Here is an 18,619-nt window from a genome sequence, read left to right as displayed (position 1 = left end):
CGAATACAATACAAAAATTAACAAATGATTATTAATAGGAATAATACCAAATATTTTAAAAAGCTAAATCAAATTATAAAATAGACAATAACAATAATAATATATCCGTAACATCCAACAAAGTTAGTAAAATAAAAATATATTATAATAAAATATTGAAAAATATACATAATTATAAAAATTTAATTTGGAAAAAAATAGTTTATTCAAGTGTAAATATATATATTTATATATATAAATGTTCATTAAATATCATTAGAAAATCTGTAAAATTCTTAAAATTGTATATTACTAAAAAAATGAAATAATAACTATAGTTTTAATTTTTGGTTTAACGAAGTACATTTGTTGCTAATTTATAGCTATAAAAACAAGTAAGTACTGCTTAAAAAAAAGTTGTAAATGCAACCATTTCTCAGTCCTATTAATTTATAATATTATTCTGCTTGTGGTGGATTTGAACGAAAATAATTACTTATTACTAAAGTAACGTCAAAATTACAAATTATTTTGTTCTTTTATAAAATAAAACAACACTAAGGTTTTTAAAGAATTCTCGCGACACTAAAATTATTGTATAATTTATTACATAAGTAGTTATTCACAATAGAGTTTTCAAGAACACGTTTTTTTTATCTATGTAATCTTAAGAAGACATCTTACTAACAGCTTTCGGTTACATAAACATGTTGACATTGAATTTAGAGCAAATATAGAAAAAAAAAATGAATAAAAAACTATTGTTAAAATTATGACATTTTGAAAGGCATTATTTCAACAAAATATTACAATCATTTAAATAATATAAGAAAAAATACTAACTATAAAAAAATTAAAAAGCACAAGCAGGTATACAGATGATGACTCAGTAAAATTTTAATAATGCAATACTCCACTCATCTTTAATTTAAAAACTTGTAAGTTATACGAATGAGCTATTGGTTTTAAATTCTAATATGTATATATATATATATATATATATATATATATATACAACATTATATATCTATCAACATTTTTAGAAAAATATGTTATTCTTAAAATATGGAACTAAAATCATAGTTAAAAATATAATTAATAATAATAGATATTTCCCCTCTTTTATTTTCTTTATTGTGGTTATTTAAGATCTTATTTTTGCAATTTTTAAATCGATATACTAAAAATAATATTTTCGCATTTTTGAAATTGTTTTATTACTTATAAGAAAAGAGTATTACGTTAAGGATACAAACTTCTATTTGTGAAATGAGAATTTCCTTTTCCCACTATGAGTTACTTATTGGAAATTCTTATGAATACGTTGATGTATCAAAATTGAAATTCAAACTAGTAGTTTTCGAGTTATTTTAACTTTTTATACTGAGAATAAAAAGTTTATGGTATAGCGTTAGAAGGATATGAATACTACGATGATTTAAAAATTTTCATAGTTAATATTAATCTAACAACATTCATAATTTTAAAAATTATCCAAGTAGTTACTTATAATAAATACTAGATTCAATATTACATACGGTTTGTATATTTTTAAAACCATTTTTATGGACTAATATCCTTAGTATTATATTTTAACAACTAAAAAACTACCTACTCGCTTGAATTTCAAATAAAGTACAAAAAAAATGTCCACTAAATAATTTACCATAACTAAAGAGGGTTTACATTTAAAAAATGGAAGTTCATATTGTCATTGAAAACTTCTTAAGTAGCATGAAAAATCTAGAGAATTTGAATAAATTTAATGCTTTACTAAAGAAAAATCCTGGTAGTGAGCATATAGCTTATGAACCGCTTATTACTATGTATTTTATATTAATATAAAAATTGTATGCATGTTTTATGGTATAATAATGGATACCGATTGCTGATCGACTACTAATGGAAGATCGGGTACTTTGATTGTATGCAAATAATGTGTTTTAATGGCTTTTATATATTTCACCGACGTTTAACGGAACATTTTACCTGTGGGCATTATCTACACATATAATATTATGTTATGACGCGCGCATAATACGTAGTTATACGTGTAATATAATACGCTAAACATTACAACCTATAACTACGAAGAAGAATTTATTATTATTTACTGTCGAAATTACATTGAAATTAATAAAATTACCACGATGCATTGATTTTACGTCAATGTGCACTTATTAAACGTAACGTATCTGCGCTGTGTTACATGACCGTCGCGATTAATGTTGTTAAATTTTACTTATTTTTTTCTGCATATTATATTATATAGTCTGCAATATTCTGCGACGTCAATATTATAATAAACGTTCTATTTCTCGTGTTTCATAAAACATCACAATTTTTACTAATCAGTCAGCCCGAGTTCAGAATAAAATATTGTTGAAACTATAAATACTAAATTTACACACGTAGTATATAACACACAATATCATTGTGCATTGTCAATTTGGCGATTCGTTAACTACTAGCTAGGTAAAGTGTAATATCTGGTGTATTAAATATGGCGTATGTTAAAATTAAGTAGGCACTTCATTTACTACGTATATAATAATATAATAATATTATGAAGTATGGTGTCGACATTTCCGCGGTCACGGGGGAAATCGGATAGACACGCATCTGATATATATTATAATATTTAGTCCAATTTTAAAACAATAAAAAAAAAAAAAAAAAATAACTAGTAACTGGCCAATATACATTGCGAAGATGGAGTTATGCACCTATACGTATTTTGGGTCTGTAAACAGTCATCGACGTGTGGCTGGCTGGTTCGGTAATTAAACAGCTGACATATTTTGCATAACGAGTCGCAATTAAAAATAACACGCGTCTCGTATGCATAGTCAACAGTGGATACTTGTGAGTTTAAATGGTCGTGTCCATAATAACAGAGTACCTATTCATTTTGTGTGTCCATTAAACAAATGAGACATTTTTTTTTTTTTTTTTTTTTTTTTGCTGGGTCGGCTAGGTGTCGATAAGCAACGAGAACTGGTGGTGGTACAACCTCTAAAATGTAATTAGTTTGGTACTAAATTTTAATTAATGTTGCACTACGGAGTAAGGGGAGGGAAGGAATCTAAAGGTCAATGGCGTTTTAATACTCTAACTCCTCCCACTAGGACTATATATTTTTACGTTCCCATCATATTCTGCTTAACAAAAAGTAATATAGAAGAAAAAAAATGGATATAATAAAACCTGTCACTGTGTATTGTTTATTTTTCCCTCTTATTAAAAGGTCGTTTTTGGTCGAGGGAATTCTATATCAAAGGTCGAACACAAAAACTTCATGGCGACCTTTATTGGTTAGTGGTTGAAGTTCTTCTTCTTATTATTATTATTATTATTATTATTATTATGTATTTGCTTAATATTTCGTTATGATTGGTTTTTATATTTTTTCGAAGTATTATTGTATTTAGAACTCAGATAATAACATAATGTGAAGATATTTGTTATTCTAAGTGTTTCATTATTTTTCAAAATTCAATAAATAACTGAATTATGTACCTAATAGTAACTTACTATATAAAATGATATTATATAGGCGTATCCTCTCCTACCGCTTTTTGGAATGATAAGAAACCTTAAAATTTTTTATTTAGTATACCTATCGGTTGAACATTAAATTAAATTTTATGAAGCTTTATTGTAATTTACTAATATGCTATTGATCATAATCTATTATAATAATAATATATTATATTAAAGTATACGCATACAATGTAAAAATACCTATAATTTTCAATCTGTTCGTGAAATTTAGTGTACGTTTTAAATATTTGATATTGAAAAGTACTCCATGAAGTCACTGATACTCAATTAAAAAATAATATTATATTAAATATGTGTATAAATTTAAGTATTATCGATATATTTAAATTGTCAAACAAAAATATGTATAAATAGGTAGATAATAACTTGAAATACTTTATAACTCCTTACTTAGATTATCCTAATTTCCGACAGTGTGAAAAACTACGAAATAACTATGGTATCTAAGTCAAACAAACCAAAACAAATTGTATCATCTTATCGACCAATAAGTCTACTACCTACTTTTGACAAATTACTCCTTAAAAGGCTTTTTTCTATAATACACGAAAAAAATATATTTCTAAAAAGTCAGTTCACTTTTCGATCTCAGCACAGTAAAATTCATCAGATTCACTGAATTACTAATAACATATCTATATCCCTTGAACAAAAGAAATTCTACCCAGGAGTTTTCTTAAACATTTCCCAAGCCTTTGATCGGGTGTGGCACGAAGGATTACTTTTTAAAATCGAGTTGGTTCTCCCTGCACCTTACTATTTCATTTTAAAGTCATATCTAGGATATCATACACTTGTTGTCCTTCATTTTAATTTGTACTCAGGTAAAAAAAATATAAAAGCGAGAGGCCCTAAAGGATCTCCAAGTGATCTATTACCTATATGTTCTATAATGTATTCACCTCTAATATACCTACATCCTCAAAAAAAATACTTGCCATATTTTCTGATGATACTACAGTTCTAGCATGTGACAAAGATCCAGTCATAGCAGTAAACCTTCACCTTCTTCAACCTCATTTAAATGAAATAAATTGCGCAGTGAGCAAAAAAGTGAAAAATAAACGAAGAAAAATCCGTTTAAGTAAATTTTACTTTGAGCCGAAATGAACGCCCTCAACTCCGCATTAACAAAAAGCTTATCCCAATCAACCCCTTAACAAAATATTTGGATATCATATAATGCCTTACTTGAGCTCACCGTTCCCTGGTTTGTTACCAATGAATCTCTTCATAAAAACCTCTAAATAGCCACAATCTCGGAATTTGTCAATATTTATTGTAGCGATTACACGTTAAATTATTGTACAATCCCAACCCCATCATAAAAAATATGTTTTCCTTTTCTTCCTTTTCGGTAATGCTCAATGACATACAAAACATAACTGGCAAAAAGATCTTCTTTAGTTAAAATTGTATATTTAAAAAAAAATATCGACAATTTAATGTAAAATTCTGAGATATCGTTACTGAACGGCTTCCTCCTCAAGCTTTTCGACATGTGTTTAATTTTTATTTCTCTTTGCTATGAAATTTGTTCATAGTTTAAATTTAATATAATATTGTAAATAATATTGAATAAAAAAAAAAAAATAATACTGTAGTTATAAATAGCTTATTATTCTTATTTCCAAGTCTTGAAGTAATGTCAACAAATAAACGTAAAACAATAAATGCATATTTTAATACACAATTAAATATTATATAACATTCACGTTACACAATATTTTCGGTGAATTCAGCCAGTGTTAGAATACATTGTTATTTAATTTAATTACTTTTAATTAGATGTTCGAAATAACAAAAAATAATGAACATATATATTTATAAAAATCTCATAAAAGAGGATAAAAAAGTCTGACTTAAATTTCATTTTAAAATTGTGTTTGAAGTTATATGTACTTTTCAGTCCTTTATTTATTATTAGTTAAATAGATTAAAAAAACTAATTTTACACTGATTTATGAGACAAATCATATTTTTTTTAAACACAATAATATGATTATTGATGTGCACTTTAATGAAGTAAACCTGTTAAAATAGTCAAAACTTACATTAATAATTAAATTATTCATGCATATATAAGCCACGTATAATAATAATGAAGAATTCATTTCTTTTATTTAAAATAAAAACAACAGTTTTTTTTAATGTATTACACGCACACAAGCACACATACATAAACAATTAATATACCTGATAAAAATTCATAGGTGCCTTAATCTTCTCTTATAGAATAATATATTTATGAACACATATTTATTGATTATCTTGACAATATTTGATCATACTATGTGTTGGAGAATTTTTAAGTTAAATTAAGTATATAAATGTATCATTAAAAATTTTTTTACTAAATTTTAGTCTTACAACTAGACTAAAATTCAAAAAAAATGAAAATTTAAACATTTAAATTGTTTTTTTTTTTTTACATAAAAATATGATACGAAAAGTGTTTTGTACATTTGAAGATTTTATTTTTAGCATGCTTATAGTTTAAATTTTTTTTAATTATTATAATATAATATTTATGTTTATACTTATTTTTATGAATTTAAGTATATAACGTATATGCTAATATTACATCAAAAATATATTATTTTATTTATCATGAATATAATTACTTAGACTTTTTATCCTATAAATACAAAATGTTATTAATTTATACTAAATTTAAAATATTCAGTAATATTACGAGTATTTAGGTAGATATCATAGATTTGTGATAAATGACAACTATACATTGCTTAGTTTTTACTTTTTTATATAAAATCCATATAGTAATAATTGTCGGTGACATAATTTTCAATAAGTATTGTTATTTGGTTTTTACTCAGTACCTAGCTATATTTGCTTTCATCTGACACACATGCAAATGGGACCTGTAATCGACCAGCAGCCAATTCCATTACCTTAAAAATCCAAGAAAAAACAAAAAAAAAGTTGTTTGATTTTATTATTATTGTTATTATCAGCACACTGAACATTTCATTACAACGCAAATTCGCTGCTGCAATACATTATTGTATCACCTGTGTCCCATGACACAGAAGGCAGATTTAGAGGCACCGTTTGTCGTGCCGGTAAATGCGCGTAAACAGTTATTTAATACCCAAGCTGATTTCACAGTAGTACTTCTGGGACCCCTAGAAAACTACAATGAAAGGAATAAATAAACAGATCAACATATAATCTAAGTTTCTTTTATTTCATAAAAAATTACAACAATATTAATAAGTTTAAAATATTATTTAAAAAGCTAATTAACTAAAAAAGATTGTTTTTATAATACTTAGGTATAAGCTTTTGTAGCTGTATGGTAGAATGTAGATACTTGCATTTAATTAATTTCTCGATGATTAATTTAAAATTGTGTCATCATGAAAAGAAAAAAATAATAAACTACTTTTTAATCGGCCGTATCTTTTTTTTTTTTTTAAGTATACTATACAAGATAGTTGCATTTCATTCATGAAAGGTAATATTAATAATTAGTGTTTTAACTAAAAATATTGCTTAAATTTTAAAGTTCAAAGAAGTATTTATTCTTAAAAATCTTGAAAAAGATTATGCACTGTGTACATACAACTATTCGTATATATTTTTCAAATAGTATAGTGCTTGGAAATAATATTTTTTTCATCTCAGTAATAAATGATTATCCATGCAATAAAATGCTATGCTTTCAAAACTAAAATTACGAATTAGATTAAATCCATTATTAATAGCGCAAAAGTGCTGATACAACTGGCTTGAAAAATAGTTTTGAGAGGGTTTCTCTGTGTCTTAAAGTAACAATAAAAATGTACGTGATTGTCTATTTCTAAAAATTAAAATTGTTTAGTTTTACATAAATATATCATATGTAAAGAGTATTGGATTATTATTATGTTTTATATTTTGCATATTTAAACATATATATATATATATATATCACTTATCACTATATCAGGGATTAACATATTTATTTTATCATAGGAACAGTGTAAAACTATCTCCATGTAATATTTTGTAATGTTTTAGACCATATTGCTTAATGTATTTGAACAATTGTAATATTTATACTTTGTAGTAATATATTATTATGTTAAAATGTTGAAAAATACTTACAATTGATAATAATCTTTGGCCAAGTTTATTTTCATTATTTTAGTTAACAATAAATAAAAAATAATTTTTTTTTTTTTATTAATTGAAAAACTTTATACTATTCTATAAGAAGCAGTATGATTTTATTATTGTTAATTTTATTCAATGATTTCCAATACTTCAATAGTAAAAATGTATAATTGTCGTAAATTCGTTTATTTATTTAATTTTTTTTTTTTAAATAATTATTACATAATGTATTTATGAATACAATAATTCTATAATAAGCATATTATAATTTAAAATTGAAAAATATTTCAATTAGAATTTTAGGACAATAATCATAATATAAAAAAGCAAAAAAAAAGAAACAATTTCATATTTCCTAAATGCATAGTACTAATTCTTAAAGATAAATATAATAATAATAATAATATATTTATCTTTATAAATTATAAATAAATGTAAATCATATTTTATTTTATCACTAAAAAAGTTTGTTAAAATAATTCATACAATTTAATTATCGTTTTAATGATATATTTAGTTACTTTTCAATTAATATATCATGATTGTCAAAAAAATTTTTGTAAATTGTGTTTGCTCATATAAGAACCAATTAAATTTAGCTATATCTACAATAGTTGTTTAATTTAATAATCGTTTACAAATATTATACTGATCAAATTAATTAATGAAAATTAAAAACGAAGAAGTTAAAAAACAAAAAAAAAAAGAAGAAATGTTGAACTTAAAAAAATTTAAAATATCAATCATCTTTTATTTAAAAAAAAAAATTAATATGCTACCAAACTGTACTTTAAGTCTACAATTTAGTATTTTATAGGCTGTGACAATACAATAATAATAAGTTGCAGTTTATGATTAAAAAAGAAGACTTATTTGTGTTTTTACATTTTTTGTTTTTTTTATTTATTTATAACGTTTACGATTTTATATTCCATACGGTCAATAGTTAATGTGTTTAATTAGATTTAAATATTGTATATTTTTTCGAAACTGATTATTCGTTCAATGTATATATTATTTCTCTTAAGCCATGAATTATTTCATATGAATAAAAATAATATTAGAATATTTAATTGAAATTCTGTAAAATATTCCGCATAGTGCGTTTATTACGAGGAAATACTATTAAAAATCGTTCTAAATTTTTCGAAGAAATTTATTTGCTAAAATAGTAAAATATATGATATTAACTAAATAATACTATGATAACCGTTAAATACAAAAAAATAATTAAATAATATTTTACCGAAATGTTGAAAATCAAGTGCTATACCATCAATGAAATTATAAATATACTAAATTGTAAATCATATTATATTTATTTAATTTATGTGCCTAACGTATATGTCGCATCCATATCGCATAATTGTACATTTCGCGAAATGGACAAATTTTACATCCATTTCGTGAAATGGAAACACTTTTTTTCCACCTCGCTAGGTATCTGTATTACATTTCACGAAATTGATACCTAAACTACACATAACGGAACTAGTTCCGTCATCTGGACAAACACTTAGCGTAACAATATTCATAACTATATGTAGATATATCAATACTTTATTATAAACGTATACCAATATTTATCATTATTTTGAACATAAAGTATCATAAATTGTGAATTATTTATTTAAACATAAAATAGAACTGTTATGACATCTAAAATTGCATTTTAAATTGGCCTTAAAACAAGCACATTTTTTTGTTTGGCATTTGCTTTTACAATGACTACTAAAAAATTTGTGTCCTTCCGTTAATGAAGACACAGTATGTCTTAATGTTTTCTCGATTTAATATTTCACTTGTTCTAATTTTATAAAGTTTGAAGAAGCCGGTTGTAAGCTTTCTGCACCATACCAGCCTTAAATAGTTCTGTGTTAGGTTCCTAATTGGTTCATTTCATTTTTTTGGTCCGCTACTACTCCAATTATGCTCGCTGAAACCGACGGACCTCTATCCATCTTTGGAACTGGAATGACAACACAGTCAATGGAGACTGTTACAATCTTCAACTTAAAATGTAGGTAGTTCCGGCTTGCTAACCTAAAATAAATACATTATAATAACAATCAAGTATAAATTATACTGCAGGACTTGTATTTGGAAAGAATATTTTATTGTACGTTATTACTTATCTACAATCAAAATGTTATATAAATGTTGAGTTTATCGTTATTCAAAATTTAAACGTTATTCGACTTTTGCGTATATTTATCGCCATTTAGAATTAAAATTTTTAATATATTTTATAATTTATAACTATTAAATTATTGGAAATTAATTAATTTTGAATGATAAACCATATATTATAACGTTTTGCGTTATGTTTTGTTTGATGATATATCATATATTTTGTCAATCGTTATGTACAAATTATAATATCTACCGACAAGTACCTATGCACTTTTTTTTGTAATAATAAAACAGTAAGTACTTACTTGTCTGCTGTAACCCGTAATATATCTTGAAAAAATGTATTAATTTCATCAAGGATGTGGGGTTTCTTAGCAGGTTTACTTAAATAGTATAAATTAAGTTTTCGAATAAAATTCTGTTTTTTCGTTAAATGCTTCCATGTTTTAGTTTAAATACAAACAAATAGAACAATAGGTAATTGTACACCAAACAATTGTCAGAAGAGTAATAAAATAGTTTCTGTAATATAGAGACCAGCGCAAGTTGACCAATTTTATTATCCGATAAGTACAAGTAAAAGTTAAGATAAGTACGTCGATAATTATTTTATATTAACCAGCTAGTCTTTATGAGATCACTACAGTAGGTATTACTTTAATCTAAAGAATCTAAAATACCGTAATATAATAGTAATATTTACTTTGATTTAAATACTTTATACAGAGTAATTCATTTCACACAGAACACAGCTCACAATAAAGTCTTTATATAGACACCTACATATAATTATGAATATTGTTACGCTAAGTGTTAGTCCAGATGACGGAACTAGTTCCGTCATGTGTAGTTTAGGTATCTATTTCGTGAAATATTATCCAGATAGCAAGGTTAAAAGCGTTTCCATTTCGAGAAATGGATGTAAACTTTGTCCATTTCGCAAAATGTACAATTACGCGATATGGATGCGACATATAAATATATTTCAATATTTAATTTTTCATGTAATTATTATTATAATTTGTTTTGTTCAGTTATAATTTTATAAAAATGAAAAATGCTAACACAAACCTATCAAATTAATATATTGGTAATATGATTACGTTCATTTTCACGACATGTATTTTTCTATTTATATAGAATAAGTAGTCTATAGGATGTTCGTACTTTCCAACTATATGATATTAAAATTAAAAATAGTATAGCGAAAATAATTTTTCATTGGAACAATATTAATATACTCTTGAAGTTACTTTTAATTCATATATAGCCATACAGGCACAATAGTAAAAATATATAGAATGCATTATTATTTTTTAATAATGTGTTAATATACAGTTGGTTTTAATTAAATTTTAATGCATTCGTTGATAGGTCCGAGTAGTAGGTGGTTCGGGAGAGCAGAAGTAATAGTTACGTGACCCATCGCACTAACATTAACCACATTTTTTCAGTTTAGTACCAAATAGGAGTGTTTGTTTTGATAGAAAGTTTTTATTTTTCATTTAAACAATTTCGCCTTTCTAGGAAATAGATGTCTATAATCGTATAGCTTCTGTGTTATAGCCTAATAATACAAGCATAGTGTTACCTGTATGTTATTTTTAGTTTCCACAAAGATTGAATATTATTTTATACAAGTATCGGCCAGCTAGTATTAAAAGGATAAAAATTAAAATTAAAAAATGTAAGCATAATAATAACGGAATATTATGTTAAAATTATTGTTTTTTTAGGATCTATTATTTTTAATTTTAGTATACTTTCAACCATATATCTAATGAAATCATTTGTACAATAAAATATTATGTTAAATTATTATACATAGTATAATCTGTAATTAATTTTAAAATATTTAAGAGGAGATCCTTTTTTGAAATTATATTGTGTTTTATAATATAGTAAAAACTGTAACTGAAATATCATATAGTTCGTTTTTGATTTAATCAAAATATTACAATTATTGTCTAAAAAACCGAAAAGCGTAACAAGTTGCATTTATTATTTTCATAACATTTTTAAAATAATTATTATCGAGACGTCAATTATCATTATACAACTATTGAACTCAATTATTTTTAGTTCTTTATATAATTTGAGGGTTTTTTTTGTATAATTAAAAAATTAAAAGGTAAAAAAAAATGTAAAGTTTTGTTTTTGTAATAACTTGAATACGCGTACTTAAATAAAAACTAATGGTTAATTATTTTATTTATAATATATTATTAAAGTTGTATGTTTGAATCAACTAAAAAGAACATGTTTTTAGCAATAATAAGTTTAAAACTTTGTATATTTTTATTTCTTATTTTCATGTAGATATCGTATAATAGCTTTTAAAAGAACAGTCACAAAACATCGACTCAAATTTCACTGTATCAGTATTTTTTATATGATACATACAATTGTATTTTTACCATGAAATAATTTTTGAAAAATTAAATAGAAAACGAAACACTTTATTTACTAAAAATTATTTATGTAAAAGTTTAACGCCATCTTATATTTAAAAAAAAAAAAATACTTATATTAAATACTAAAACTTTTTATTAAAATATTTTTATTCATTTTGTAAACTTAAAAAAGACAAAAAAAAAATAAAATATTTACAAAACAGTGATACGATGGTTCTTAAATATTTTGAATAATATATTAGTTAAGTTAGATTCTTAAAGTTTCACGTAGTGAAAATGCGATTGAAAATCAGTCATAAATTATACTTCGTGATTAGGTATCAAAGCAGAATAAAAAAACTTTTTATTTTAAAAAAAATCGGACAGCTAATTCTCATTTAATATTTTTTATCAAGTGATAAAAATTCCATTTAAATTAGCATAATTCTAAATAATTTTTTAGTATAAATAAAATGGTATTCTTTATGGGTAATTTATAACGCCTGAACTTAAATAAAATAAAATACACCGTTTAGTTATTCTCAATTCACCAAATATCATTAATGTTTCATATACCTACCTATTCAAGAATTAAAAAGGGGGAAATTAGGTAACCGCTTCACTGTACTACAGAAACTAGAAGTCGAGTGCGTCAGGTCATTGATTAGGCACTGTAATAGATGTGTTAAATTTTAATTCAATGATAAATCATTGTATACGGTGATAAAAACAATTTTGAACGAAAGTGGTCTAATTATTTTGGCAACCAAGATAATCAAATAATTATATTAATTCAGTATTACGATTTTAACCAAAAAAATATATTTTGTTTTTGTTTTTCCTGATTATTTTATGCAATGGAAATTTTCAACTTTTATCTCCCAAAAGGAGTAACAAGATATAATTTTCTAAAAAAAACTTTCAATAAAGTCAATAATTATCATTTTCTTTTAGAAAAAAAAAAAAATGAAAAACACACATTGTTTAATCTGCAATACATTGACCACTCCGCTAAGAATTTAAAAGAACTATTTTATTATTTTAAGCACGATTTTCAATAAAAATTTAACGGATGTACTTTTTTCTTTCAGTTTAAATACTTTGAAAATTTCGTACCTATGTACTCGTAGTGCATAAAATATTATCACATATGTATACTTTGTATTATTATTATTACGTATTCGTTTGCTATTTGCATCGATTTTGTCGGAAAAAAACCGGTCCTGATCACATACGATCTCGTAAACGACTTTTTCTCGGAGATATTATTTTCTAGCAAGCACTGGCCCCTCCGTTCTGCAAAGACGAACGATCAAAACCGCGGTATATAATACACGTCAACCCACTCGATAGTCACCGTCATAGTCGTTGGGCTCTTCTATATTATTTATAAGCACACACGCACACACATGCAAATATATGTATAATATAATAATAAGCCTCGAGGGTCTTTTGCGATTTGTCACGAATCAAAGTCGTCTCTACCGCGGCGGCAATGTCGCGCACACATAAATCACACTAATGCCACCCCGACGGCGCAGCAACGGTCGTGTGCGCGTATACATATACCCTCCATCGTCACCACCGCCGTCGTTTTACCACCATAGACTTTCTTTGACGGATCTACAACAAGTGTTGTGCCCTTAAGCACAGGTATACGCAGCTATTAATCAGAGACAGCCTATTGTGGGCATAATGTTCGGTTGACGGTTAACCTCGTCGGAGACGAGTACATCATAAGCATTATTCACTGAGTCACCGAACGGATACGATAATATATCTCCGATGACTACCCCTACCCACCTATTCTATACGTAGATATTAGATTATGCATGTATACGTCGGATGTCGACAGCACGCGTGTGCCACCTCCGCCACCATCACCGTGTGAAATAGATTTATTTTTTGTTTTGTTCCCCGAACCGTTCATTTGACGTATTTTGTTTGTTTTTTTTTTTTCATGTAATTTAACGGAATTTTTTTTTTTTTTAATCAATGTTTTATAGGTAGCTTGGCTACGGGTGGATACGCAGACCATATTGACTATCCATAATCACGTGATCACGAAAAACCACCGGATCGGTGTGTCGCACTCGGACCACAGAACGTGGCACATACACATTAAGGAAGTGAGAGAGTCCGATAAAGGATGGTATATGTGTCAGATAAATACGGATCCGATGAAAAGTCAACTGGGCTTCTTAGATATCGTCGGTGAGTTGCACTGTGTTATATATTATTGTAATAGTATAATATAATATATTTATATATGATTTAAGAAATTTTCCCTGTACATTTCACTGATATTGTTTTTCTTACCGTTCGTCATATCATAGTGAGTGACCATTAATTTTATTTAAATTGTTTTCATATACATAATAATAATTGGTTAACGAGTACATCTTGACGTGTAACATAATAGTATTATTATTTTAAAAGTAAATTAAGATAATACTAGATATAATACAATATTAATATGGCTGGTTATTAAATAATATTATTTATGACAAAAATATTATTGAATATTTGAGTTCATAATAAATTTATTAAACAAAAATATAACACTAATGTCGGGAAAAAATTGTACTGTAGTTTCATCAGTAGTATATTACCATCATAAATAGCGTGATTAAGATTTTGAGTATCGGCCGTTTTAAATATTTTTAATGTTTATTACAGAAAATTAGTGTATTGCAAAATTATTATTACTACATAGGCAGTATAATGTAGTATGACTGCTATTCGCAGTGTTTGCATTTTTTACGGTTCCCGCGGCGAAACCGCAAGCATTGGGTATCATATAATACAACTGCTGTCGGAAAAATACCCAATGCCCGTGTTATGTAAACCTATATAGAGCATCACTGAGTCCTGCTCAATTTTATATGCGTAAGTACGTATTTATAGTCAACGGTTTTTATTTACAGCGCAATTTCCATAGCTAAAAAATATACTTTCTCGTCTGAAATGATTTCGTTTCGCTTTTATTCCATCCAATACTTCTCCGTTCCACAGTTAGGGGTTTTATTATATTATACCCTTTGCTCCAAAAGTTAATGTAAATATACAACACATTTAAAAGTAAATAATCGTCATGTATATTTATACAGAGTACACACACATTTCAACTAAGTTCATTAAATTAATAAAAGCTAAACAACAGTTTTAAATAAAATAAATATTTATTTATTAGAATTCCAAAAAATTTAAAAACCCCAAATATGACTTAAAATTTAGAAATATGATCTAAAAATTACGTATAATGTGTTATTAAATAATACAAAAACTATTTATTAGAATTTAAATAAACTATTGTTTCGATTTTTTTTTTAATTCTGAGCGAAGTAATGAATGTATTAATTTAACAATGATAATAATATGTTTTATATTTTTCTATCTGTCATCACTCACTTTTTGAAACAGTAAAAATTCTCCGATTTTCAGAATGAAGATTGTTTTTTGCAGAAAATTACATTGAAGGGTCAAAAGTAGAACATTCCTAAAAGTAAATTCTATAACTTGGAAAAACAAAAAAAAAAAAAAAAAAGGAATAGTAGGAATTTGACTTGAATTTAACTTTTGATAATATTGTCGAAATTGATTTTTTTTTGTGTAATTCAAAGACAAATAAACGCGGGTACCTAAATTTTCCCCCAAAAATTTATATTATTTTTTTCTATTAATAACAAAAAAATTTAATTAATTTTTAGCTATTGATAGACATGAATAATTTTAAATTTTTAAAGATTTTTCTCTAGAAATATCAATTAAAAACCATTTTCCTGAGAAGAAATGCTTGAATATTTGATATAAAGATCTTCATAAGTTGTTAATTTCTCAATGAAAAAATATCGAAAATCTATATTCATACTTATTAATTAGATTTAATTAGGAGTTTGTATGTTCTTAAAAAATCATTTAAAAGCATAGCTAAATAATATAAAAATTAGTTTCATAGTAATACGAGTTTATATTTAAAATGTATAGTTGCATATTTTACATACTTAACCATTTTTCATTTATAAGTGTATATTTGACAATTATATTTATATGAATGATTAATTTTGTAAAAAAAAAAAAAAAACTTAATTTTAAATAGATTAAGTTTGATTAGTTTAATTTAAATTTTTTTGTTTTAGACTAAAAGTCGTTGTAAGATGAAAACAAATATAAAAAAAGAAAATAACTAATCAAATAAATCAATATAATCAAACTTATCTATTTATGTATCATATCTACAATTATTATTATTTATTACGAATATATATTGTTTTCAATGCAAATTTTAATTGCATATTTCGTGATTCTTTAAGACATAAATACATCCATTTTAAAGGTTTTTAGAGTACGAAGTCTCTAGCTCTAGTCATAATAATTTGAAAAAGTTTGTCAAAATCTCAAAAATAAACAAATTATTTGTAGTTAAAAATTCGTAAAAAGTTTTGTTTTTATACGTGAAATTTTAGAATTTAATATAAAATTTTCCATACATTTTTCAATCTACTTAAATGAAAAAAAAAAATTACCTAAAAAAACAAATTAATTATTAATAAATATTTGAAATTCTAAGTTTTACGAAATTGGGTTCACTAGTAAAATAGTAAAATAATTATCTCTTCACAATCAATTTTTTATTATTTTATAGAATTCCAAAAAAATAAGAGTGGATACCTGATTTCTCATAGTAGTTCATAATATAACTATAAATTCTAAAAAATATATAAATAACATTATTTTTTTAGATATTTTAAATTCTAATTTTTACTAAATTACTTATTTACATGATAAATAGCCATATCAATTATTTGTTTGCTATAATTTAAAAAAATTATTTGTGGGAATTTAAATTTTTTATGTATATTATACATATCATCATAAATTTTACTATAAGCAATATTATTTTTCATTTATTTTTTAATATATTACCTATACTATAAATCTATTAATAATGTTTAACGATATTCACAGGAAGATTTAATTGAATTAAAAGTAATATGAGTTGATATAATGTGGTATAAATATGTATACCTATTTATAGTATAATAAATTTAATATTTTCGCTAAAAATTATAAAATCTGACCGACCGTCTTTCATCAAAATCGTTTTACGTTTACATTGATAAATAATTGAATTCGAATTTATCACAATAATAACACTTATCCACTATTGATACTTAATATACAGCAGAATAATACCCACTTGCCTACATTTTGTTTGTTTGTTTGAAAACATATTTTATTTTCTTATATATTTTTGTAGTGTAGTGCCTTGAATATTTTTCGATATCTACAATGTTATGATATCGGTTTACGAGTAGCTATCTATTTTTGTGTACAAACACAACATTTATATGATTTGAATATTATGCTTGTTGAGTATTTAATTATCCAAGTATGTATTTAAAATACATTAAAACAAATAATGCTGTATACCAATAAAATTAAAATTTTGACTTTGCATTAGCTAAATTTAAAATTTAACATTAATCATATTTATATAGAACATCTAACCAATTTTTAACAAATCAAATTTATAAATATTTTTTCATATACTCAAATAGTATATTTAAATAAGAATGAAGATTATGATCCGTGTAATTATGTTTTTTCGTAACTTAAATTTAAATCGTCATACCTATTCCAAAAAATCGTTTACGTGTTCTCTCATCCTTCATTATCATTTGGTATTATTGAACTAAAAACGATGTATGTAATACATGATGATATGGTCTCTCTCATCGTTTTAAATATTTCATTTTTTGTAAGGCCATTGTCACGAGCCGCTGACGTAAATTATTACACAGCGATCGAAGCTACTCTAATAATGTTTATATATATATATTATACATATATTATATTGTTTTAATGTCATCGTCTGGTGTGCATATACTAAGTAATTAAAATTGATTTTGGTCTGCTTTTTACCGACGTCGTCGCGGTCATTATAGGGATGTTATAATATTATAATATATAATACGACGAGCATGTTAATAATGTAATAATATTTTTTGTATGGATTCGTTTCGTCGTCGCTATAGGAGTAGTCTACTTGTTGCCTCCCAAACACAACCTTCTGAATATCAGTTAACATTAGTGTACAAAAATATATTACAGTATACAACTCGTCTAATAATATCATTTTTGAAGTTTCGAAAATCGCTCCACATTGGAGCGCATACGAAATAGTACAAGTAGCAATGTTGGCGCTGGCAGCACGTATGAGACGCGACGAGTGCTATATAACAGCGGCAGTGGACCGCTCGCGCCATCCGTTTGCAAAGGACTTAAAAGCCAATCTGTGTCCCTCACTTCCTCTTCCCACGTATAAACCGCATGCACCCTTCCTGCGCGGTGGTCCGATTCCACACTATGTATATATGTGTATGTGTGTGTGTGTGTGTGTGTGTGTGTGTGTGTGTGTGTGTGTGTGT

General features: G+C 25.3%; 1 protein-coding gene across 1 annotated transcript in view; it reads left to right on the top strand.

The window, feature by feature from the left end:
* LOC112593202 (neurotrimin-like) overlaps positions 1-18,619 on the top strand; it is a 177,344-nt gene that overhangs the window by 82,240 nt on the left and 76,485 nt on the right. Inside the window, exon 3 of the mRNA XM_025337546.1 lies at positions 14,195-14,402. Coding sequence (XP_025193331.1) covers positions 14,195-14,402 — 208 coding nt within the window. The remainder of the gene's footprint in view (positions 1-14,194; positions 14,403-18,619) is intronic.

The sequence above is a fragment of the Melanaphis sacchari genome, unplaced genomic scaffold (assembly GCF_002803265.2).
Source record: "Melanaphis sacchari strain LSU unplaced genomic scaffold, SCAv2.0 Contig1_pilon_pilon, whole genome shotgun sequence".
NCBI classification, from domain to species: domain Eukaryota; kingdom Metazoa; phylum Arthropoda; class Insecta; order Hemiptera; family Aphididae; genus Melanaphis; species Melanaphis sacchari.
Note: the sequence above shows the minus strand (reverse complement) of the source record. Positions and strands in the feature narration are given on the sequence as shown.